General features: G+C 54.4%; 1 protein-coding gene across 1 annotated transcript in view; it reads left to right on the top strand.

Moving 5' to 3' along the window:
- Otog (otogelin) overlaps positions 1 to 25,771 on the top strand; it is an 81,699-nt gene that overhangs the window by 39,251 nt on the left and 16,677 nt on the right. The window contains exons 29-39 of the mRNA XM_045146332.1: positions 1,214 to 1,330; positions 2,013 to 2,169; positions 8,874 to 8,900; positions 11,668 to 11,835; positions 13,607 to 13,885; positions 14,642 to 14,759; positions 16,043 to 16,122; positions 16,581 to 18,352; positions 19,042 to 19,210; positions 19,488 to 19,633; positions 20,188 to 20,277. Of these exons, the coding sequence (XP_045002267.1) occupies positions 1,214 to 1,330; positions 2,013 to 2,169; positions 8,874 to 8,900; positions 11,668 to 11,835; positions 13,607 to 13,885; positions 14,642 to 14,759; positions 16,043 to 16,122; positions 16,581 to 18,352; positions 19,042 to 19,210; positions 19,488 to 19,633; positions 20,188 to 20,277 (3,123 nt within the window). The remainder of the gene's footprint in view (positions 1 to 1,213; positions 1,331 to 2,012; positions 2,170 to 8,873; positions 8,901 to 11,667; positions 11,836 to 13,606; positions 13,886 to 14,641; positions 14,760 to 16,042; positions 16,123 to 16,580; positions 18,353 to 19,041; positions 19,211 to 19,487; positions 19,634 to 20,187; positions 20,278 to 25,771) is intronic.

The following is a 25,771-nucleotide window of genomic DNA, read 5'->3' on the forward strand; positions in this document are numbered from 1 at the left end:
GCACTAAACTGAGAGCAGGAGACCTGGCTCCTTGCCTTGTATCGTCGTTGGGCTTTCTGGGTGACCTTGAACAAGTCCCATCTTTTGTGAAGTGAGGGCTGGGCCAGAAGAGGGAAGGCGAGTAGATTCGTTTCAAGTGACAACTCGGATTCATCCGAAGAGGCCGCCCCCAAGCTTCACTGAGAAATACCTAAGACCTGGATCAGGATCCACTGGAAGGACTGTGATTGATTATTTATGTCTGCCTTGGGCATGGCAATGGAGAGCATCAATGAGTGCTACATATCTGCCTTGTCTGGACTGGGCAACCTTAGTTCCCTGCTGGGTGGTAGAAGATGGGCCTGTGTGATGGGGGAGGGCATGGCCTGGAGCTGAAGTGGCATATGGCTACTTCCATAGCTTCAGAGAAGTGATCCTTAGCCCACCCCCATCTTAGAAAAGCTGAGTGTGTGACTGACTTTGTTGTTCGGTACCCTAAGGGCCATATTTGCCTATTGCTAATACCCATAGGCATGCCCTGGGTCTCAGTGAAAATGCAGGACTGAGGGAGGAGGCTCGGTTGGCCTGGGGGCATCCGTTTGTTAGACATCACTGCGACGCAGAAGTTTTCAACTTGGTGCCACAAAGCATCCCACGTCCTACATCAAGTCCATGGGTCAGGGATCAGGGTACACGGCTGGGTCCTCTGCTCGGTGTTCCGCGGGCTGTCATGAAGATGACAGACCGGGCCCAGCTCTCGCCCAGAGGCTACACTCCGAAACAAAGCTGGGGCTTCCTGCCAGGGGCTGTAGGGGGCAGTCCACGCTTGGCACTTGACAGCCTGAGAGCTTCAGCTTTTGGGTAGCCATTGCCCAGAGCACTCTCAGCTCCTAGAGGCTGTCCTTCCTGTCATATGGAGGTGCCAGCAGGCCAGCTCGCTGCCTCGTAGCCAGAAAGGGGCGCTCCAGCCTCATTCGATCTTGACTCCACAACCATGTGATCACAGACACTTAGCCACGTGCTTCCTGTTACTTTCGCCAGGTTATGTGAATTGGAAGCTAGTTGGAGGCCCCTCCCACTGTCCAGGGGAGGGGACTATATAAGGATGAGAATAGCAGGAGGCCCCCCTCAAGGTCTCTCTGTGTCCCCAGTGACAGGCATTTGGGTGTGTGTGTGGGGGGGGGGGATCTGTAGCCCAGTGCCACAGGCTCAACCCTGTCTTTAACTGTCTCAGTGTCCAGACACCCTCGACCCTCGGGACACTTGTGTCCTGAATCCTCTCCGAGAGCCGTTTGCCAGGAAGGAGTGTGGCATCTTGCTCAGCGAGGTGTTTGAGACCTGCCACCCTGTGGTGAGTGGATCCACTATGGCCCCTCCTGGGCTTCTCCCACTTTGCTAGGATCCCTTCTGTTCAGACTCCTTTAGAAGAGACAGCTCGGTCCAGAGGGGAGATCCATCTCGTCTCTGCCACACTCTCCGCCCTCCAGCCTGCCCAGACGAGTCTGTCCTGTGTTCCCCGATGACCAGGGAGAGCCAGCCAGCAGTTTCTGTGGCCTCCCAGGTCCAGCTAGGCCCGTCTCTTCCCTGTCCAGAAGCTGTGCTGTGGAGGGAGCTGACCCCTCCTCTAGCCCTGCCTCTTGCCTACTCTGCCCTCCATGGAGATAGGCATGTGGGGTTCATTTCCCCGTGGCACCTCCAGGGCCTCAAAGGCTACTGCCGCCTGTCCTTGGTGTCTCTGGCCTGGCTGGGCAGCTCAGACCCTCCATCTGCTCTTCAGCGGTCCCCCGGCTCCTGGATTCAATTGGCTGGGCTCAGGAGAAGTGAGTCTGCTTCTCGAAGTGGGTGTCCGCCTGAGCCGCAGAGTCCCATTTCTGTCGGAGCTGGCTGCCTCCTTCCCGCATCCCTTACCCCATACAGACAGCTCGCCCTAGCCTGTGGCCATCCTCCTGCCGAGCTGGTGACCCTTACTGGAAAAGCTACAGGTCTGACATCCAGAATCCATCCTCTAACCTCTGACTTCTGACCTCCCGCAGGTTGATGTCACTTGGTTTTACTCAAACTGCCTGACAGACACCTGCGGGTGCAGCCAGGGTGGTGACTGTGAGTGCTTCTGTGCCAGTGTGTCCGCCTATGCCCATCAGTGCTGCCAGCATGGGGTGGCCGTTGACTGGCGGACGCCCCGCCTCTGCCGTGAGTGTGCCATACCCATTATCTGAGGAGCCTTGGTGGGGTACTGGTATTTACTGGGCATTCACTATGCATCCGGCGCTGGCCCCTTTGTAAACATTATTTACAGTTCTTTCACCCACCCTTGGAAGTAGGGCTCTATATGCCCATGTTACAGCTGGCGAGTCTGTGGCCTAGGAAGGGAGGTGAATGAAATACCACGATCAAGGCTCGGAGGGTAGTGAGAGGGCTGGAGATCATCTCCAGAGAGGCTGGTGCAAACCTATGCGTGCTCTCCCTCTGTTTAAATATGAGAGACTGAGAGAGAGAATTGGCACACCAGGGCCTCCAGCCACTGTAATTGAACTCCAGACGTGTGCACCACCTTGTGCGTATGTGTGACCTTGCGTGCTTGTGTCACCTTGTGTGCCTGGCTTATGTGGGATCTGAAGAATCTAACGTGGGTCCTGAGGCTTCCCAGGCAAACACCTTATCCATCGAAGCTGTCTCTGCAGCCCCAAACTGCTTTTCTTAAAGGCGTTCCATGCCCTGGGCTCCAGGCCCAGAGTGGTTTTTACGTGTTGTGTGACCTCAGACAAGCCACCTGGTTTCCCTGAGGTTGTTTTCTTGCTTGAAAAGTAGGAACAGACCTGCCGCAAGAGGTTTACTGAGAGGCTCAAACAGGGCAATGAATAATATGTGGGCCCTGTGTCAGCTGAGTGTGCAGATGTCCGAAGCGACACAAGACCACTTTGCTCAGGGCGATGGTGGCCTGAAAGTGCTGGTGGGAGCTTCTATCAAATAAAAATGTCTTGAAGCTGGGCATGACCACGCATGGCTTTGATCCCAGCACTTGGAAGCTGAGGTAGGAGGATTGCAATGAGTTTGAGGCCAGCCTGGGACTACAATTCCAGATCAACCTGGGTTGATAAAAAAAAAAAAAAATAAATAAATAAAGGTTTTGAGCACACACATGCATGCATAAAGATGTGCATCTAAATATATTGTACTAGGTACAACAACATTGTATATTGTTGCTATAACAAAATTCCTGAAAAAATAAGGAAGGAAAGGCTTGTTTTAGCTTATAGCTCAAAGTTATGCAGCCCATCCCAGCAGGGAAGGTGTGGCGGCGGCAGCGTGATGTGGCTGGCCACGTCACATCCACGGTCAGGACACAGAAAAGCACTCATGCTCAGCCAGCTCCCTCCTTTTTGCTTAGTCCCAGACCTCAGCCCATGCAATGTTCTGCACAGTTAGGGCGGCCCTTCCAACCACAATTAACCTAATCTAGAAAACCCCTCACACACCCAGCAATTTGTTTCCATGGTGATTCTACATGTCATCAGGTTGACAAGACTGACTGACACACACATGTGTGCATGTGCACAGACATCAAAACAGGTTACAAAATCATATAAACCAGGCACAAATAAGTGAAAGATGAGCTAAGATAAACAGAAGGTCAAACTGATTAATTCTTGACCATCAGTTCTAGTATTCCATGGTGGATTTTCCTAGTGGAAGCACACCTTGCTTTGGGGTGCGATTGTGAGGATTCAGGAAAAGAAAGACAGTCCGGGTGCAGACCCCGGGCGTGCTGAGCCCGTGGCCTGGCCACACTCCCTTCTCTGTAGCCGAGGACGAAGCCAGCTCCCGCGCACAGACACAGGCGAAGTGGTGTGAAGCCCGGAAGTGCTGGCTCTGCCACTGTGGGCTTGCTGCCGCCCGTTCACGGACACAGGGCGGGGTGCTGGCATGCCCTGAGTGCCAGGCTCTCCAGGCAAGAGGAGCCCAGAAAGAAAGAGGGGATCATCCGCCCCTGGCCTCCTCTTCTTCTGCCAATTCCCCCTGAGGCCCTTCAGCAGCAGCGCCCGCCTTGTGCAGCCGCTCTTTCCCTGCACCGCCCTGACGACTGACGTTTAGTTTAGGACAGGCCGCGCTGAGCAGGCCTGCTTGTTGCCTGTCGCTGTCTCTCATTCAGGAATCAGGACTAGGGTAGATGTATGAGACACTCACCTGGAGTGGCAGATTGAAGGGGACGCAGAAAATTCAGGGATCAAGCAAAATGATGTGTTAATGCATTTTTAAATGTAAAAGTTGGGCTGGGGAGATGGCTCAGTAGTTAAAGGTACTTGCTTGCAACCTGAGAACCCAAGGATGATTCCACAGCACCCATGTAATCCTGACGTGCCTAAAGCAATGGGAGGCTGAGCCAGCAGAATCCAGAAGTTTGTGAGCCAGCTAGCCTGGCCTGTGCAGTGCAGAACAACAGACCCTGACTCGAAAGGAGCAGACTGACACTCTGAGGTTGTCTTCTGACCTCCACAAGCTCTGAGGCATAAACAAGCGATCATGTGAATAAACAAATGAGTAAAAGTTGCTGCAAAAATGTCCTTGGCAGGGCTGTAGAGATGGCTCAGTGGTTAAGGCACTTGCCTGCAAAATCTAAGGATTCAGGTTCAACTCCTCAGTACCCCATGTAAAGTTGTATTCACAAGGTGTTACGTTCATCTGGAGTTTGTTTGTAGCGGTTAGAGGCCATGGCATACCCATTCTGTCTCTCTCTCTCTCTCTCTCTCTCTCTTTCTCTCTCTCCTTGCAAATAAATTTTTAAAAATATTTCTTAAAAGGTCCTTGGTGAACAAAATATCAAATGGTCAACATTATTGATTTTTACTTTAGTCTGAGGCTCATGATGGTTCAGAAGAACATTGTGGCTGAGCTGGTGTCTATTTTTAAAAAAAAATTCTAGGGCTAGAGAGATGGCCTGGTGGTTAAGGTGCTTGCCTGCAAAGCCTAAGGACCCAGGTTTAATTTCCCAGCACCCACGTAAGCCAGGTGCAAATGGTGCCACAAGCATCTAGAGTTCATCTGGAGTAGCTAGAAGCCCTGGCGTGCCCATTCTTCCCCTACCTCTGTCTCATTTCTTTCTAATAATTAAACAAACAAACAAACAAATATTTAAAGAAACAATTTAAGTCTATTTTTGGGTTGGAGAAGTGGTTTAGTGGTTAAGGAGCTTACCTGTAAAGCCTAAGGACCTGGGTTTAATTCCCAGTACCCATGTAAGCCAGATGCACAAGCTGGTGCATGCATCTGGAGTTCATTTGCAGTAGCTGGAGGCCCTGACTTGCCTATTCACTCTCTCTCCCTCTTTAAAATAAATAAATTAATTTTTTTTAAGTCTCCCTGCAGCCCAGGCTGACCTGGGCTTTACTCTGTAGCCCATGTGAGTCTTGAACTCATGGTAATCAACCTCACTCTCTCAAATGCTGCGATTTTAGGCAATGAGCCACCGCACCAGGCTTTATTTCCAAATTTCGATATTATGTTTGTTGTATATTTTTATATTAATTCTGATAGATTCAAAATGCTGCATCAAAGTTGACATTTATCTTGTCAACCTAAATTAGACACAGGGGATGATTTTCCAGAGATGAATAAGGTTTTGGGGAATACCAAAACGTTGCCATGGGAATATGTGTGCCATAGTGAAATGCAGATATATTCACAGAAGTTGAGGCAAGGGGAGGTGTTTAAAGGCAAAGTGAGGAGGATTACCTAAGAGTTTTCTTAAAAGATATTTATTATGATTTGTTTGTGTGGATTTATGCATGTTCGTGTGTGTGTGTGTGCGAGAGCACGATTGTGTGTGAGTGTGGAAGCGTGTGTGTGACAGTCGTGTGTGGAGGGAGGCAGGGGACAACTTTTGGGCTGGTTTTCTCCTGTCCACCTCCCTCGAGGCAGTCTTTCTCCCTGTGGGTTCTCGCTCTGCTGCTCTTGGCCGGGCCTGCCTGGAGCTCCCTGGACACTCTCTGGTCTCTGCCGTCCGTCTTGCCCTCAGTGGTGGTGTCAGGGCTGGGATTCCAGAAGTCCGTTATTTTATGTAGGGCCTGGGGCCCAGCTTGGACTCCAGCTTGAGTAGTGAGTGCTTGATCTGCTGAGCCATCTCTCCAGACTGGAGTACATAGGATCTTTTATTTAAATTTATTTATATATTTATTTGCAAGTGGAGACAGGGAGGGAGAGAACGGGAGCCCCAGGGCTTCTTGCTTCTGTAGATGAGCTCTTAGAGACGTGCGTCACTCTGAGCATCTGGCTTTACATGTGTACTAGGGATTCAAACCCAGGATGCTAGGCTTTGCAAGCGAGCATCTTTAACCACTAAACCATCACTCCAGCCCCTACATAAGAGATTTAAAAAGCAATCCAGCCCTAGGGAGATTCCTCAGCACCTATGTAAATGCCTGGAAGATATGGTGGCCTACCTATAACTTCAGTGCTGGTGAGGTGGAGACAGGATTCCCAGGGCAAGCTAACTGGACTAGCTAAGTGCATGAGGTCTAGGTTCTAGTGAGAGACTCAATAAATAAGGGGAGCCCAAGTTTAAATAAATAAGGTAGAGAGTGCTTGAGGAAGACACTGGCCATCAACCTCTGGCCTCTATATATGTGTGTACACACACACGCATGCAAACACATGTACACAGATGCACACCACCTACATGTGCACATGCAAAATAAAAACAATAGTTTTTGGCTGTGAGTTTTAAAACCAAGGGTACTCAGATCAATAACAAGGGTGGTGCCATCCTTGCAAAAGTGTGTGGGGACTTTCGTGCAAGGTTGTGGTTCTGGTAGTCTCGTGAATCATCTGTGTACCAGGCATCCATATGCGAAAGCCTTTTTTTAAAAATGTTTTAAAATTTTTTATTTATTTATTTGAGAGCAACAGACACAGAGAGAAAGACAGATAGAGGGAGAGAGAGAGAGAATAGGCGCGCCAGGGCTTCCAGCCTCTGCAAACGAACTCCAGACGCGTGCGCCCCCTTGTGCATCTGGCTAACGTGGGACCTGGGGAACCGAGCCTCGAACCGGGGTCCATAGGCTTCACAGGCAAGCGCTTAACCGCTAAGCCATCTCTCCAGCCCGCGAAAGCCTTTTTTAAAAAAAATTATTTTCAAGCCGGGCGTGGTGGCGCACGCCTTTAATCCCAGAACTTGGGAGGCAAAGGTAGGAGGATCGCCATGAGCTTCAGGCCACCCTGAGACTACAGAGTGAATTCTAGGCCTGAGCCAGAGTGAGACCCTAACTTGAAAAACAAAAACAAAAACAAAAAATTCATTCATTTATTTACTTATTAGAGAGAGTGTGCAACTGAGAGAGAAAGAAAATGGACACACCAGGGCCTCTGGCCACTGCAGATGCACTGCAGGCCCATGTGTCACCTGTGCATCTGGCTTATGTGGGTCCTGGGGAATTGAACCCAGGTCCCTTGGCTTTGCAAGCAAGCACCCCAACCACTAAGCCATGCATGTCTTCAGCCTGAGAAAGCCTTTTGTTCCTACTCCTCCCTGGGCTTAATTATTGTTTTGTCTTTGCTCTTAGGGCTTGGCAGAAGAGATTCCATTTTTATCCTAGCACCTTGCACAGCCTTAATGACAGATTTCTGAGCTTCCTCACATGTTACATGTGAGGCGAGCACTTTGCCACATGGGGTTGCAGGAACTTGCTGGTAGAGGTCCCATCACAGAGGGGCACTAAAATTTGGAGTTGTTAAGCAGCCTGCCTCAGTACGCACAATTGGAGGAAGGCAGAAGAGGAAGAAAGAGAGAGGGTGAGAATTTGAACTCTGGTCTGACCCCAGGGAACTGGCTTTTAATGACTTTCTGGGCCTCCTTGGGAGCATATCTGAAAGTAGAGACTTTATCATCTTATGATTTTATAGTTCCAAATCCACAAATGAGGAAAAGCAAGAACTTGGCCATAGCCGCAAGGGAGGCAGGCAGGCTCTTAGTGCCCTTTCAAGAGGGTAGTATCACATGTGTTGATCATGGAGTGTCAAGTGGAGTCGTGGTTCTCTTTAAACTATCTCTGTGAAATAAGTAGACCCTCCCTCACCTTTTATCCCCGGTTCCTTATGGACTTGGTCTTGGCTGTAGTTGCCTTCAGATTGCCACTTGCAGGCTGAACAATTCTTAGGAGAGCCGTGGTGCCGAATTGTGCCGCTAGAGGGCACACGGGAGCCACGCTTGTATGCTCACCGGAGAGCCACGGAGGCTGCTCGGAGGGCCCTGGAGGATCCTGGGATCCTGGAAGCCCTTTGTCCCCTTCCACTGAAGGCTAGGATGAAGCCGCGTCTTATGTTAGCGCCCTTCTCTTGCACCGTCTCCAATAGGAGCTTTTACTCCTTGGTTTTATGTTGTTGCTATTGTTTGAGACAGATCTCCACCCCGGGCTGGCCTCGAATTCCCTATGTAGCCAAGGATGGCTTTGAACTTCTGATCCTTCTGCTTCCTCCTCCCCAGTGCTGAGATTGCAGATATGGTCTGCGTGGTTCTGGGATTGAATCTGGGGCCTCATAGATGCTTGGCAAGCACTCTGCCAACTGAGCTGCACCGCAGTCTCTACCCCGTGGCTCTCCTCCTGCCCTTTTGGCTGCACGGAACACATTGTTCCCCCCAGCGTTTCGTTCACTCATGCCTTCAGCTCACTGCTGAAGGCTACTTGGGGCCTTGAGCCTTAGGCTGTGGGCACAGGAAAGGACACTGTGATTCCTCCCCTGAGACATCTGAATCCAAGTCCATCCCTGAATCTTGGAGTCTGGGAGGTGGTCCAGGCCCAGCTTAGCAATCAGGGGAGGCTGGGATGTGGGGTCTGTGGCTCTGTCCATGTGCTCCAGGCTCTGGGTTGGCTCACAGGGAGTCTCTGTGTTCTGTCTTTCAGCGTATGACTGCGACTTCTTCAACAAAGGTAAGCTCATTGTCCCCAAGGGGAGTCTCCGGGGTCTGGGCATTGTGCGTTGTGGCTGTGTACCACATCATCCTGAGGTACTACTGGCCCTGGAAGAGCTGGGACGGGAGCCTGGGAGTGACTCTGATGCAGAGAGCCCTGATGGTGCCTAGAGGTTTCCAGAATTTTCCCCAGCTGTTTCTTTGTGGGGCTATCACAGTTACTTTTGCATTGTGGGCACAAGTCACCCGACCAAAATTAGCTATGGGAGGAAAGTTGGTAATTTTGGCTTCCAGTCTTGACAGAAAGCTCCGTGAGGGCAAGGGAAAGGATGGCATGAACAGAGGCCAGACACCACCTCTGCCACAGCAGCAGGAGAATGAGCCAAACACTGGCAAGGGGGCCAGCCCCCAACAACATGCCTTGTCTAGCTGGTCTCCAATCCCCAAACTGCCACCAACTGGGGACCTGACATTCAGGTTGATGGGGAACACCTGATTCAAGCCACCACAGGGCCCAGCCACCCAGCTTCCTGAAGATTGCACTCACCCAGGGCAGCTGCACCAGGAGGCAGAAACCCGTTGGCACCAGTGTGCCCACACCTCAGCCTTTCTACTCGAGCTCACTAGGCCCCCAGAATGTCCTATAGGGTTCCCTAAAGACGTGAGTTGGCAGATGCAGATAAAACTGCTCTTCCTGAGGAAGGCTGTGGACAACCAGATCCATCTCACACACAGGTTGTCGATGAAGCGGAAGCACAGGTGACAAGTAAGGGCCCCAGGGAGATTACGTGCGGCGTCAGAGCCAAGCTGGTCACTGGGCTGAGTGGGAGTGGACGGTGACAGGAGGATCATTCGGAGTGGTTTTCAGTGCAGAACTTTATGCACTTGGGCCAAGGCCAGGCCCTGGCAGGGTTAGATGTTCAGCTAACCCTTTGACTTCCACGTCTCCACAGCAGCTCCTGGCACCAGCCTGCAGGAGCCAGCCTGTGCGGACAAGAGGTGCAAGGCTTTGACTGAGCTTTCTGCATTTATCAGACTTTGGTCTGAGAAACATTTTCCCTAGCAAGACTAAGGCCAGTGGGGTGGAGGGGGACAGGTTAGAGACGGGGATACAGGTTAGAGATTCTGCGAAGTGCAGGCTGGCCCAGGCTGAGCCCGATAATCCAGACACATTCTGATGAAATATTAGTCCCTAGGGTCTGCTGATTGCCCCAAACCTCCAACTCACAAATGAGTTACTCTGGGAGAATTATAGTTTCAGGGACGGCAGGGGGAGGGTGTCTGTCTGACATCAGGCAAGACATTTCAGCGAGACATCGCTGAGCAGAGCTTGCTTCCCTCAGTGGCATTTTGGGTGGCAGTAGCTGGCAAAGGACAAGCTGTTTCTGGCGTCCTCCACCTACCCACCCACCTACTCATCCATTCCCTGCTCTCTTGCTCTTCCTCCAGCATTTTCTACGGCCCAGACCTTGTGGGGTGCTGGGAAGTGGGGCCTTCGCAGAGGTGTGGGGCAGCTTCACTGCTACGCGACCCCCCCTTGTGCTCTCCTAATTCTGCACCATTGAAACTGACCACTACACCCTGGAGATCAGCAAGCACTGCCTATTGGCTTTTATTTTATTTTATTTTTGTTTTTCGAGGTAGGGTCTCACTCTGGCTCAGACTGACCTGGAATTCACTACGGAGTCTCAGGTTGGCCCAGAACTCACAGTGATCCTCTTGCCTCTGCCTCCCCAGTGCTGGGATTCAAGGTGTGCACCACCACGCCCGGCTGGGTTTTATGTTTTTGAGAGCTAGGTGTTGACCATTTGCCAGCATGGCAGTGCCTGTCTGCCATCTAGTCGGGGACACAGGTGAGGAGCCCCCGCTCAGATCCATGCGCAGAGCTGTGAGCAGCACACATCTGCTGCACGGAGGAGCAGGCGCCACACTCGCGTGGAGCGGGGGAGGGTGCGGGGAGAGCCGCCCAAGGAGCTGCCATTGGAGCTGGCTCCCAGAGAGTGAGTAGGTGTCTGCCAGGCACAAAACGGGGACTTCTCTGAGGGGGTGGAACAGCATGGCGGAAGCAAGTTCGGACAGGATCATGATTCTTCTAAGGAAAGTGGGGGGCTACTCAGTGTGACGACAGCCAGTGAGGGTGGGGGGACAGCAGGGGTCTGGAAGCGAAGGGTCTCCAAGCTGGCCTTTCAAGCTGGGTTCCTTCGCTTCTATCTGAGGGGAGCCACTTAAGAGTTCCAGCAGGGAGAGTGTCTGGGGAGTGTCTCAGCTGGGGACACATCAGACGCAGGAAGATATAAAGCTGTTGCAATTATCTGGGACACCTGTGTCCCTTTCAATTACTAAACACACAACTCCAACAAGAGTCCCCCAAAACACGAATGTAACGTGCACTTGAAATAAATAGATAGACACCAACATGACCCCCCCCCCCCCACATCATTCTTCAGCCAAAGTGGGCAGAGAACCTTCACAATGTCTTCTCCCAGGGCACACCCAGAGTGGTGGCTATAATGGTACCATCTCAGGACTAGCAGGATGGAAAGACCCCTGGGGGCCTAGATGCACCCCTCCCCGGGGCAGGCTTCTTATGCAATAATTCAGGCATAGTGGGAAGCTCAGTTTCCTCCAGGAGCTGTCAGCCTGGGGTTTCTGTCCCTTCCATCTCGTGGACATGAAGCCCTAGGGCCTGAGATGCCGAGCGCTCCTCTCTGGCACCCCCTTCCCACCTTTAATGGGAGGAACGGGTGGGCTGGGAAGTAGGCTCATGACTGGACTCTTCTCTCTAGCTCTAGGTAAGGGTCCCTACCAGTTGTCCAGTGTGGCGGCCGGTGGTGCCCTTGTGGCCGTGAAGAAGGTGGGCAATGACGTAGCCCTTGTGAAGGTCGAGGACGTGGCACCAGGGGACATTGTGAGCTTCCTGCTAACAGCTGCTCTGCACAAGGCCAAGGCCCATGGTAAGGGCAAGCCTGGCTGCGGTCCCGCCCTCCGGGGAGAGAGAAGTGTGGAAGGAGTGGAGGTTGCTAAAGTCCTAATTGAAGGAATGGGGGTCCTGACAGGTGCCCCTTTCCTGAGATGGCTTCTAGTAAGTTTCTTAGTCTCTGTGAAGAAGAGGATGCTGTCTTTCTTCAAGAGACACATTACGAGGGAAGCCAAGGCCCAGAGATGCCCTTGTCCCTCCACCCCTGTTCCAGAAATGGCTCCCCCTTCCTCCCTTTCTTTCTTCCTTCTTTTCTCTCTCTCTTCCCACCTCCCTTCCTACCTCACCATGGTCTCCTTGTCTCCTTCCCTCCCTCTTCCTTCTCCTCCTCCCTCTGGAATTCCTCTTCTTCCCTCCTTTCCCTATCCACCCTCCGTCCCTCTCTCTATCCTTTCTGCACTTTCCCTCTCTCCCTCTTTTCTTCTTCCATCCTCCACTTCTCTCCTTTCCTCCCTCCCTTCCACTGGGCCCTAATTCCATGCCAGGAGCTGAGCATGGGAATCAAAGACATGCGACACAGTCCCTGCCCACAGCATTTTCAGTCTCAAGGGAAGACCAGCATGACGGTGCAAGGCATTCCATGGGGAGGAAGCCCTAGCTCAGCAGGGGTAGCGGGAGAGGCTGCTTGAGGCAAGCGAGCAACACTCCCCCATGCAGGAGAAGGAGAGGAAGGGACTTGGGAGCCACGCTCAGGAGTCAGAACTTGCATTCTCAGGTCCCCAGGGAGCCATGACAGGGCTGGGAGAGGGCAGGGCACGTGGCAGGCTGGGGGAGCCGAGGTCCTTAGTGCTGGGTGATGCGCCTAGTGGTGTGAGCCGGGACGCAGTAGGAGGTCAGGCGCAATCCTGCAGCCGGAACTCCACCACAGGAGGATCGGAGTCCCCAGCTCCCAGGAGGGCGCTTCTCGGGGATTTCTGGCCCCCAGACTCCTGGGTCAGAAGCTACAACCACAGCCACAACCTCTCAGGCTTACCTTGTGTTTAGTGAGAACTTTCTGAGCTCCATTCAGTGTTTAGTGCAGTGAGTAAGGTAGGGACCGGGAGTGCCTGACTCCCAGTGGCTTTTATGGACGCACTGAGCAGAGCTCCTCCGTCACCTGGCCTTGCAGAACACAGCACCGGCCCCATGTCAGGCCTGGCCTCACAAGTGCAAAGAGGACCCAGACACTCCTGACCCTGTATGTACCCAGGACACCTGACAGTGCTCCCAAGTGGGACCTGGGCGTCTTCAGAGGAGGGGTCCCTTGCTTAGGGCGTCAAGGCATAGGGAAAGATGGGAAGAAATGAGGCATAGGAAAGGCCATAGGAATACTGGAGCTGGTAACCTGCTAAGCCCCGCTTGTTCCACATGTCCAGCAAAACACGAGCCCTTCAGGACAGCCGACCCCTGCTTTACTCCCTGAGGGCTCCAGGGACGGGACAGGCAAAGCAAGGCTTGGAAGAATGGGAGACGGGCAGAGGGGCGGGAGGGAAGACAGGATGGAAGAAGACAGTTTGGCCACTTTCCGAGGCTCAGCAGTTGGGGGCATCTGTGAGCCTCCACCCTCCTCCCCCACAGATGGGGCGAACAGAGGGCCCCCACAGGCAAAGGGAGGAGGGAGCTGGGGCAGCTGTGGAGGAGCAGAGCCCAGCTAGTCTCAGGGAGTGCACCTCCTCAGCCACATGGCATGCAGACACATGCCAGCATGCTGCCCACCCTGAAGTCTGGATCCCCTGTGCCCACCGCCCTAACCCTTGTGATCTGTGCAGATCCCGACGTGGTGTCTCTGGAGGCAGCGGACAGACCCAACTTCTTCCTCCACGTCACAGCCAACGGGTCCGTGGAGCTGGCTAAGTGGCAGGGCGATGAAGCTTTCCATCGTCACGCCTCCTTCCTGCTCCACCGGGGGACCTGGAGGGAAGGCCTGGTGGCCCTGGAGCCTCTGACAAAGCCTGGCTTCTTCCTTTTTGTGTTCGGTCTCGGGCTGTCCCTGAGGCTGTACGAGCACACGGAGGCATTCCGGAGGGGCACGCTCTTCCACCTGCTGGGTGGGTATCTGTTCTTCCATCGCCCTTAGCCTCTGCCACACACTGTGGCTCTTCCCATGCTCTCCCCACGTCCCCTCCACGTGTCCCCAAGAGACAGACCCTTGCCCTCCCAGCCGATCCTCCACATTGGCAGTCCAGCTAGCTGCGGCAGGGTAGGTTAGGGCCCAGCCGGTTTCCCGGGTCCTGCCTACTGCCACAGGCTGGTTACGCATGGCCTTTGTCGAGGGGAGAGGTGACCTCGGTCACAGCTTGTACAGCCATGGGGTGGCGTAAGAAGAGTGCCTCCCTTGTCCATCCAAACAGGGCCAGACACCCAAGAGAGCCTTGGGCTCAAAGAGGAAGGGCCCGCCAATGGTTACCTCACACTCAAGGGGGAGCCCCCTTCCACCATGTTAATGGCAGGGCAAGGTGGCTGCTTCCTGGGGTGCATGTAGGAAAATCCTGGCACCAAAACCCTGGACAATGGGACAGGCTTCAGAGAACATGCAAAGCTCCCAGCCTGCTCCGTGGTCCCCGAGTCCAGCTGCCTGAGCACTCCTCGCTAAGGGCTATGAGGAAGGTTCACAGCTTCCTGCCCCCGAGACCCTCAGGCCTGGACTCCAGCCGCCTTGGAGACCATCATACCCTCTACTTGTTTTTTACTCTTTTCCCATAATATGTCCACTGTGGGGCGGGGAGGCAGCCTGGGCAGGGTTTACCTGTGGGCTCTGGTGTGGGGTCTCTCAGCCCAGAGACTTGGTGCGGCTGCCTTTCTAGATGCCGAACCCTCAAGGGCTGCTTACCCCATCTGTGAGTGGCGCTATGATGCCTGTGCCAGCCCTTGCTTCCAAACCTGCCGGGACCCGCGGGCAGCCACCTGCCAGGATGTGCCCAGGTGAGGGCCAGGGGGCTGTGGGTGTGGAGTCCGTGTGTGTGCACCCGTCTGCATCTGTGTGGAGTCATACTCTTCTACGTGGGCTTGTACGAAGTCTGTGGGTGTGCACACCAGCGCACACTAGAGGCGTGTGTGCTCACGTGCCTGTACGTAGTGCTTCCTGTGTTGTGAGCACAGGGACGCGTGGAGCAGGGGAATCGGCTTTGTGTCATTTTCTCACTGCTATGACAAAACGCTTGATAAAAGCAACTAAGGAAGGGAGGCTATGTTTTGGGCGATGGTTTAAGAAAAGGCAGCCCATCTTGATGGGGAAGACTTAGCAGCAGGACACGGCTGGTCACATGATATCTGCAGTCAGGAAGCAGGGAGCAGACAGGAAGTGGGGCTGGTGCATTTCACATTCAGGTCACAATATATGTGTTCCATATATAAATTCCATATATACATATAAATACACACATATAGGTACGTACGTATGCATTTGCACGTATCAGTGCACTGTGTATGTATAGCTGAGCCTGGTGTATATTTGTATGTAGAAGTATTTGTGGCTGTCCTCAGCAGTGCACATGCACATGTGTGAGTGCATGTATGCACTTTGTGTGTGTGTGCCCAAGGGTGTGCCCACTGACGCTTGTGGGCATCTGTGGATGTATATGTATGTGTGCATGTGAACATGCCTTGGCATCCAAGCTCAGATGGAGGGTATGTGAGCCTGTGCCCGTATGCTCAGGACCAGACCTGCGTATGTGTGAGGTGGGTTTCTATGGAGGGTCACGCAAGAGTGTACTTGGTAAACACACACACACACGCACGCACACACATGCACACACACACACACGCACACGCACACACCATGAGGCAGGACGAGGCGTGTGTTCTAGTCAAGTTAAAGAGGAGGGCTGCTGCAGTCAGGTTTGCATTGCTGGTAGAAATCACCCATCCAAGAAGTTTGTTTTGGCTTACAGGCTCGAGGGGAAGCTCCATGATGGCAGGGAAAATGATGGCATGAGTAGAGGGTGGACATCACCCCCTGGCCAACATAAGGTGGACAATAACAACAGGACAGTGAGCCAAACACTGGCAAGGGGACACTGGCTATAACACCCATAAGCACACCCCCCAAAATATGCTTCCTCCAGGAGGCGTTAATTTTCAAATCTCCATCAACTGGGAACCTAGCATTCAGAATACCTAAGTTTATGGGGGACACCTGACTCAAACCACTACAGTGGCCAACACCTTGTCTTAGGTCGCTAATTCGCCTCCTACACTGTCCTCAGGGTAGAAGGCTGTGTCCCCGTCTGCCCTGCTCCCAAGCTCCTGGATGAGGTCACGCAGAGATGTGTCTACTTGGAGGACTGTAAGTGGTTCGTACTTCATCTCCCCCTCAGGCTCCCCAGCTCCCAGGTGTCACTGAGCAGTCACGCCCAGAACCTCAGGTCCCCGAAATGCTGAACCAGCAGAGGGCCTCAGAGCCGGCAGTGGCCTCATGTAGACCACTCACCCATTTCAGAGGAGAAATTAGGCACCATGTGGAGCTAGGGCTGGCTTGTCGAGTCGATGGGGCAGTGAAACCTAGGCCAGGGTCTCTCGGCTGTGGGCTTGGGATTTGTGATCTAAGGCTAAATCCAGACCTGCTGACTTCTCTAAAGCTATCCAGCCTCAGCAGACAAGGGACCCTGGCTGCCTGGCCATCAGAAGCTGCTCTTGAACTGTCACTTAAGGTTTCAGTCCACCAGCTCCAGCCCTCAGCTCTGCCCAGTGATGATGGCCAGGGACAGTAACCCCCGCCCCCCTTCTCTTCTCTTGTCTGCCCAGGTGTGGAACCAACACCTTTGGTTCCCGCAGAGACCCTTGGTAAAGAGACCTTGGCACCTGGTCAAGTGCTTCCCTTGCCCAGTGACCAACAGCCACAACGTCCACAGGAATCCCTCCCAGCCCTCACCCACGGGCCAGCCCTCGCCCCAGCAGCCCCGTTCACCTTGGCCTTGAACGCACCAGTGGCCGTCACGGCGGGGCCAGAGCCGTCTCCAGGCCGCACCCGGCCCACCCTGCAGCTTCCACTGGGGCTCACAGCATCTAACTTCCCTGTCCTCCACACAGAGAGCCCCGTCAGCCAGAAAGTGACCACCAACCTCCTGGCCACTTCCCGCCTCGCAAAGTCCTCGTCCCTCCCCCTTTCGCTGCAGACGCCCACACCCAGCACGGCATCAGGTGCCACAGAGACAGCAAAGGTGACCACGACCTTGGCAGGGAGCCCCAACACCACAGTCTCCTCTCGGTCACCCTATGCACCTCGCTTCCCACTCATGACCAAAGCAGTGACAGTTCCAGGCCATGGCTCCTTGCCTGTCAGAACAACCCCCCAGCGCCCATTTTTGCCAGCAAGTTCCTCCTCTGGGACAATGGCTTCCCCTGGAGTGACCTCCAAGCCCCCCACCCCCCCGGGATCACACACAGCTTTGGTGACACCCACAGTAACTAAAGTCACAAACAAGACAGGGATGCCCCAGCCCACCCAGGCTCAGAGGGTTTCAAGTCCCAGCAGACCGCCGGCCATGGTGACCACAGCCCAACAGGTCCCTGCCAGTCCCTTTGTCGCCAAGGATACGGAGGTGTTGCTACCTACAGGGAAGGGTGAACCTGGGCACAGCCAGCTTGTGGGACTGTCAGGGTCCCCACATCCAAGCCCAGACCCCAATGCCTTGCTCTTCCCAGCCCAACACACCAGCGCAGCCTCTAGGATTCCAGGCGAGCCGCCAGGGGCCCCGGCTCCCGCCAGCCCATCCACAGGTGGTCATGGGCTGGGGACCGCGGCCTTAGTTTCTCTGGGGTCAACGCGGCCATCGCAGCTCCTCTCTGGCCTGCCTCCTGAGTCCAGCTTGCCCCTGGCCAAGGTGGGCACATCTGCCCCTGTGGCTACGCCGGGTCCCAAAGGCTCTACCAGCCCTCTACAACATCGGCCTCAGGCCGCGTCTCTTGCAACGGCCACCACCCCACCTGCAGCCACACTCAGCCCCGCTGGGCCGCTTTCCCCGGCTGTGGTGGCCCAAGTGCACCCTCCCAGCCACACAGTCCCCCAACTAACGAGCCTCCTCCTGAGATCCACGCCGCCAGCCTCTGAAGCTGTGGCCGGGACTGCAGGAGTAGCCCCCGCTGGGTCTGTTTCCCCACGATGGAGCACCACGCAGAAGATGGCCATCTTATCCAAGCAGGTGTCCCTGCCCACCTTCATCTACGGCGCGGCTCAGAGTGGGTCCCCAGAGCGCACGCCCACTGGGAGCCATACTGTTGTCTCTTTGGTGACCGAAGCTGAGGGACTCCAAGCTGGTACAATGCCACCAGTGCCCACATCCTACGCCTCAAGCCACGTGCCAGCCAGGACAGCCTCCCAAGAGGGCTCACCGGCTCTGCCGCCTCAGCTGGTGGAGTCCCCCGGGACCTCAGCAGGGGCCCAGCCCCCAGCGCAGCCAGTGAGCGAGACCACCACCCAGCAGTCGGGGCGCTCAGCCCCAGCTCAGGGCATCGGACAGGGGGCAGCGGAGGCCTTGGCCACCGCTGGTCAGGCGACCACATCTGCTGCCTGCGTGGTGAGTGACTGGTCAGGTCCTTCGACACCTGTGGCCCTCGTGTCGCTGGGTGGACACCACCGCTCACTCGTTGCTGGGGCTGCTGTAGTCCCTGTCCCTCGACGAGGTGGATGTGGACTCTCCGTCTTCATCCCTGTCTCCCAAATTCCTGGTACCTCAGAAACTCCCTGAGCTCCTCTGGCCCCCCAAAGCTGTGGCAGGTCCCACCCTGCTCGTTGGGATGGTGTGATGGAGATGGTGTGCTAGTGGGCACACGTGTGTGGTTAGGTACTGTAAAATGACTGCGTGTGCAAATTGTGTTTCCGTGTTAGAGAAAGCGGGTGGCTGTGTGTGTGGAGGGGGCGGTGTGAGCCACCTTTGTGTGAAACATAGAGGGAAGTGTGGGTAAGGAGATTTGCACACGTGTGCGTGCAGCTGCTTGAGTGTCTGTGAACACAAGCAGTGTGTCCTCAGACCGTGTACTCAGGCTGCTCAGCATAGGCCATGTGACGGTAGTCTCGGGGAATCTGTCCCTGTGTCCCAGTCTCACACCCAGGTGAATGCCTTGGCAGGCCATGGGTAAGGACCTCACTCCTCATCTTACCCCAAGGCCACATGCCCTGCTAGAACCTGCCCTCTGGCTTGGGATGTGGAGGAGGGCCCCAGGCCCAGGGCAGGCGCTCACACTGGCCCTCCTGTCTGTGCTGCAGCCCGTGGCCGAGCAGGACTGTGTCCGCCACATCTGTCTGGATGGCCAGCTGACCCGCGTGAACCAGTCCCAGCACTGCCCTCAGGGCGTCACGCCGCCCCGCTGCGGGGTGCTGGGCCTCGCTGTGAGGGCGGGTGGGGACCGCTGCTGCCCTCTCTGGGAGTGTGCCTGTGAGTCGTGGGGTCAGCCAGAGCCTCTGCGTCCCCTGTCACCTGCCCCGGCATGCCCTCGGCCCCTGATCTGTACATCCCCCGCCCCCAACATTGTAGCCTCTTCCCCCACCGCCATCTCAGTGACTCTTGACCTGGCAGACTTCCTGCTACTGTGAGTTCTGATCTTGATCCGAGGAACCCTCCGAACCCCAGGGCCTTGGAGACACTCGCCCATTTTTCTAGGGGGCCTTGGCCTCGGAGTCCATCGCTTCTTATCCCTGTGCTCTGTCCCCAGGCCGGTGTTCCATCTTCCCTGACCTGAGCTTCGTGACCTTCGATGGCAGGCACACAGCCCTGTACAGGGAAGCCATCTACATCCTCAGCCAGAGCCTGGGGGAAATGATCACAGTCCACGCCCTTGACTGCAAAAGTGCCAACCTGGTGACTGCCCCTTGCTTCCTGCCCCCCAGGCCCTGGGACCTGAACTAGGCTCAGAGGGCGAGATTGTGCAATGAGCTGGGCTCACGGGTACCAGAAACTTGGATAAGTGAGGGAGTCCCATGGCAGTCCCCTCTGTCTCCCAGGAGAATCTCGGAATGGGCCCTCCCATTGCAGACCAGGTGACATGGGGGAAAAGTGGAGCAGAGTGCGCCACCTCCTGGCCCTTTCTGGGGTTGCAGTGTTCTCAGCTTTTCAGGCTTCTGTTGGCTGGCACTAAAGCGCAGAGAAGCTGGGAGGCCACTCCAAGGCTGTGCCTTGTGGTTTCAGGTGCCAGCCAGGATAGAGGGGATCACCTACTAGGACTACCCCGTGGGCTGAGTGAAAGGAAGCAGCTCACTCATTCCTCCCTCTCTCCCATGGACTTGTGGAAAGTCTGGTTGGATTCTGGGCACCACCTGCCTGGGCTTGCAAGCATGCTCACACTTTCCAAACTCACTCACTTGGCGGGAAATTTGACACAGGGTACTAGACTTATGTGGCTCCGTTCTCTACAGGGACACCTGAACTGGCCCCCATTTTGTCTGGTGATCCTGAATGTGACACATCTATCCCATCAAGTGACTATAGACCGCTTCGGCAGGAGAGTAAGTTCATGGAAGAGGTAACTTCCAGGGCAGGTCAGCAGACACGGAAGGAGGGGCAGGGTGTCCAGGAGTGGAGATCCTTGAGACTCCACTGTGATCTAAGGACAGGTGAGGCCAACTTGTAACAGTGTAAAATTAGGGCCAGGTATAGCCACACACAACGGTAATCCCAGCACTCACCCACCTGTAACCTTGACACTCACTCACCTGTAATCCCGACACACACCCGCCTGTAATCCCGACACTCACCCACCTGTAATCCCGACCCTCACTCGCCTGTAATCCCGACACTCACTCGCCTGTAATCCGACCCTCACTCGCCTGTAATCTGACACTCACTCGCCTGTAATCCGACACTCACTCGCCTGTCATCTCGGCACTCACTCGCCTGTAATCCCGACACTCACTCAACTGTAATCCCGACACTCACCCACCTGTAATCCCGACACTCACTCGCCTGTAATCCCGGCACTCACTCGCCTGAAATCCCGACACTCACTCTCCTGTAATCCCGACACTCACTCGCCTGTAATCCCGACACTCACTCACCTGTCATCCCGGCACTCACTCTCCTGTAATCCTGACACTCACTCTCCTGTAATCCCGACACTCACTCTCCTGTAATCCCGACACTCACTCGCCTGTAATCCCGGCACTCACTCGCCTGTAATCCCGGCATTCACTCGCCTGTAATCCCGACACTCACTCGCCTGAAATCCTGACACTCACTCGCCTGTGATCCCGACACTCACTCACCTGTAATCCGACCCTCACTCAACTGTAATCCCGACACTCACTCGCCTGTAATCCCGACACTCACTCACCTGTAATCCCGACACTCACTCTCCTTTAATCCCGACACTCACTCAACTGTAATCCCGACCCTCACCCGCCTGTAATCCCGGCACTCACTCTCCTGTAATCCCAACACTCACTCACTGTGATCCCGACACTCACTCGCCTGTAATCCCGACACTCACTCGCCTGTAATCCCGACACTCACTCGCCTGTCATCCCGGCACTCACTCTCCTGTAATCCCGACACTCACTCGCCTGTAATCCCGACACTCACCCGCCTGTAATCCCGGCACTCACTCTCCTGTAATCCCGACACTCACTCGCCTGTATCCCGGCACTCACTCGCCTGTAATCCCGGCACTCACTTGCCTGTAATCCCGACACTCACTCTCCTTTAATCCTGACACTCACTCGCCTGTAATCCCGACACTCACTCGCCTGTAATCCGACACTCACTCAACTGTAATCCCGACACTCACTCGCCTGTAATCCCGGCACTCACTCACCTGTAATCCCGACACTCACTCTCCTTTAATCCTGACACTCACTCAACTGTAATCCCGGCACTCACTCTCCTGTAATCCCAACACTCACTCACTGTGATCCCGACACTCACTCGCCTGTAATCCCGACACTCACTCTCCTGTAATCCCGGCACTCACTCACCTGTAATCCCGGTACTCACCCGCCTGTAATCCCGACACTCACTCAACTGTAATCCCGGCACTCACTCTCCTGTAATCCCGGCACTCACTCTCCTGTAATCCAGACACTCACTCACCTGTAATCCCGGCACTCACTCTCCTGTAATCCCGGCACTCACTCTCCTGTAATCCCGGCACTCACTCTCCTGTAATCCAGACACTCACTCACCTGTAATCCCGGCACTGACCCGCCTGTAATCCCGGCACTCACTCTCCTGTAATCCGGCACTCACTCACCTGTAATCCCGGCACTCACTCTCCTGTAATCCGGCACTCACTCACCTGTAATCCGGCACTCACTCTCCTGTAATCCCGGCACTCACTCTCCTGTAATCCGGCACTCACTCACCTGTAATCCCGGCACTCACTCTCCTGTAATCCCGGCACTCACTCTCCTGTAATCCCGGCACTCACTCACCTGTAATCCGGCACTCACTCTCCTGTAATCCTGACACTCACTCACCTGTAATCCAGACACTCACTCTCCTGTAATCCCGGCACTCACTCTCCTGTAATCCCGGCACTCACTCTCCTGTAATCCCGGCACTCACTCTCCTGTAATCCAGACACTCACTCACCTGTAATCCCGGCACTGACCCGCCTGTAATCCCGGCACTCACTCACCTGTAATCCGGCACTCACTCACCTGTAATCCGACACTCACTCTCCTGTAATCCCGGCACTCACTCTCCTGTAATCCGGCACTCACTCACCTGTAATCCCGGCAATCACTCTCCTGTAATCCCGGCACTCACTCTCCTGTAATCCCGGCACTCACTCTCCTGTAATCCCGGCACTCACTCACCTGTAATCCGGCACTCACTCTCCTGTAATCCCGGCACTCACTCTCCTGTAATCCCGGCACTCACTCTCCTGTAATCCAGACACTCACTCACCTGTAATCCCGGCACTGACCCGCCTGTAATCCCGGCACTCACTCTCCTGTAATCCGGCACTCACTCACCTGTAATCCGACACTCACTCTCCTGTAATCCCGGCACTCACTCTCCTGTAATCCCGGCACTCACTCTCCTGTAATCCCGGCACTCACTCTCCTGTAATCCAGACACTCACTCACCTGTAATCCCGGCACTCACTCTCCTGTAATCCCGGCACTCACTCTCCTGTAATCCCGGCACTCACTCTCCTGTAATCCCGACACTCACTCTCCTGTATCCAGACACTCACTCACCTGTAATCCCGGCACTCACTCTCCTGTAATCCCGACACTCACTCTCCTGTAATCCCGACACTCACTCTCCTGTAATCCCGGCACTCACTCTCCTGTAATCCCGGCACTCACTCTCCTGTAATCCCGACACTCACTCGCCTGTAATCCCGACACTCACTCGCCTGTAATCCAGACACTCACTCACCTGTAATCCTGACACTCACTCAACTGTAATCCCGGCACTCACTCTCCTGTAATCCCGACACTCACTCTCCTGTAATCCAGACACTCACTCAACTGTAATCCCGGCACTCACTCTCCTGTAATCCCGACACTCACTCGCCTGTAATCCAGACACTCACTCACCTGTAATCCTGACACTCACTCACCTGTAATCCTGACACTCACTCAACTGTAATCCCGGCACTCACCCATCTGTAATCCCGACACTCACTCACCTGTAATCCAGACACTCACTCTCCTGTAATCCAGACACTCACTCTCCTGTAATCCAGACACTCACTCTCCTGTAATCCCGACACTCACTCTCCTGTAATTCCGGCACTCACTCTCCTGTAATCCAGGCACTCACTCACCTGTAATCCCGGCACTCACTCTCCTGTAATCCAGACACTCACTCAACTGTAATCCCGGCACTCACTCTCCTGTAATCCCGACACTCACTCGCCTGTAATCCAGACACTCACTCACCTGTAATCCTGACACTCACTCACCTGTAATCCTGACACTCACTCAACTGTAATCCCGGCACTCACCCATCTGTAATCCCGACACTCACTCACCTGTAATCCTGACACTCACTCACCTGTAATCCTGACACTCACTCAACTGTAATCCCGGCACTCACCCATCTGTAATCCCGACACTCACTCACCTGTAATCCAGACACTCACTCTCCTGTAATCCAGACACTCACTCTCCTGTAATCCAGACACTCACTCTCCTGTAATCCCGACACTCACTCTCCTGTAATCCCGACACTCACTCTCCTGTAATCCCGGCACTCACTCTCCTGTAAACCCGACACTCACTCGCCTGTAATCCCGACACTCACTCGCCTGTAATCCAGACACTCACTCACCTGTAATCCTGACACTCACTCAACTGTAATCCCGGCACTCACTCTCCTGTAATCCCGACACTCACTCTCCTGTAATCCAGACACTCACTCAACTGTAATCCTGACACTCACTCTCCTGTAATCCCGACACTCACTCGCCTGTAATCCCGACACTCACTCTCCTGTAATCCCGGCACTCACTCTCCTGTAATCCAGACACTCACTCACCTGTAATCCTGACACTCACTCAACTGTAATCCCGGCACTCACTCTCCTGTAATCCCGACACTCACTCACCTGTAATCCTGACACTCACTCAACTGTAATCCCGGCACTCACTCTCCTGTAATCCCGGCACTCACTCTCCTGTAATCCCGGCACTCACTCTCCTGTAATCCCGACACTCACTCGCCTGTAATCCAGACACTCACTCACCTGTAATCCTGACACTCACTCACCTGTAATCCTGACACTCACTCAACTGTAATCCCGGCACTCACCCATCTGTAATCCCGACACTCACTCACCTGTAATCCAGACACTCACTCACCTGTAATCCAGACACTCACTCTCCTGTAATCCCGACACTCACTCTCCTGTAATCCAGACACTCACTCTCCTGTAATCCAGACACTCACTCTCCTGTAATCCCGACACTCACTCACCTGTAATCCCGACACTCACTCTCCTGTAATCCAGACACTCACTCTCCTGTAATCCAGACACTCACTCTCCTGTAATCCCGGCACTCACTCTCCTGTAATCCTGACACTCACTCTCCTGTAATCCCGGCACTCACTCTCCTGTAATCCCGGCACTCACTCTCCTGTAATCCCGGCACTCACTCACCTGTAATCCTGACACTCACTCTCCTGTAATCCCGGCACTCACTCTCCTGTAATCCTGACACTCACTCTCCTGTAATCCCGGCACTCACTCTCCTGTAATCCCGGCACTCACTCTCCTGTAATCCAGACACTCACCCATCTGTAATCCCGACACTCACTCACCTGTAATCCCGGCACTCACTCTCCTGTAATCCTGACACTCACTCACCTGTAATCCCGACACTCACTCGCCTGTAATCCCGGCACTCACTCGCCTGTAATCCCGGCACTCACTCGCCTGTAATCCCGGCACTCACTCACCTGTAATCCAGACACTCACTCTCCTGTAATCCAGACACTCACTCTCCTGTAATCCAGACACTCACTCGCCTGTAATCCAGACACTCACTCGCCTGTAATCCCGGCACTCACTCTCCTGTAATCCCGACACTCACTCGCCTGTAATCCCGACCCTCACTCGCCTGTAATCCCGGCACTCACTCTCCTGTAATCCCGGCACTCACTCTCCTGTAATCCCGACACTCACTCACCTGTAATCCCGACACTCACTCGCCTGTAATCCCGGCACTCACTCGCCTGTAATTCCGGCACTCACTCTCCTGTAATCCAGACACTCACTCTCCTGTAATCCCGACACTCACTCTCCTGTAATCCCAACACTCACTCTCCTGTAATCCAGACACTCACTCACCTGTAATCCCGGCACTCACTCTCCTGTAATCCCGGCACTCACTCACCTGTAATCCCGACACTCACTCACCTGTAATCCCGACACTCACTCACCTGTAATCCCGACACTCACCCGCCTGTAATCCGACACTCACTCTCCTGTAATCCAGACACTCACTCTCCTGTAATCCCGACACTCACTCTCCTGTAATCCCAACACTCA

Source organism: Jaculus jaculus, chromosome 3, assembly GCF_020740685.1.
Source record: "Jaculus jaculus isolate mJacJac1 chromosome 3, mJacJac1.mat.Y.cur, whole genome shotgun sequence".
NCBI lineage: Eukaryota > Metazoa > Chordata > Mammalia > Rodentia > Dipodidae > Jaculus > Jaculus jaculus.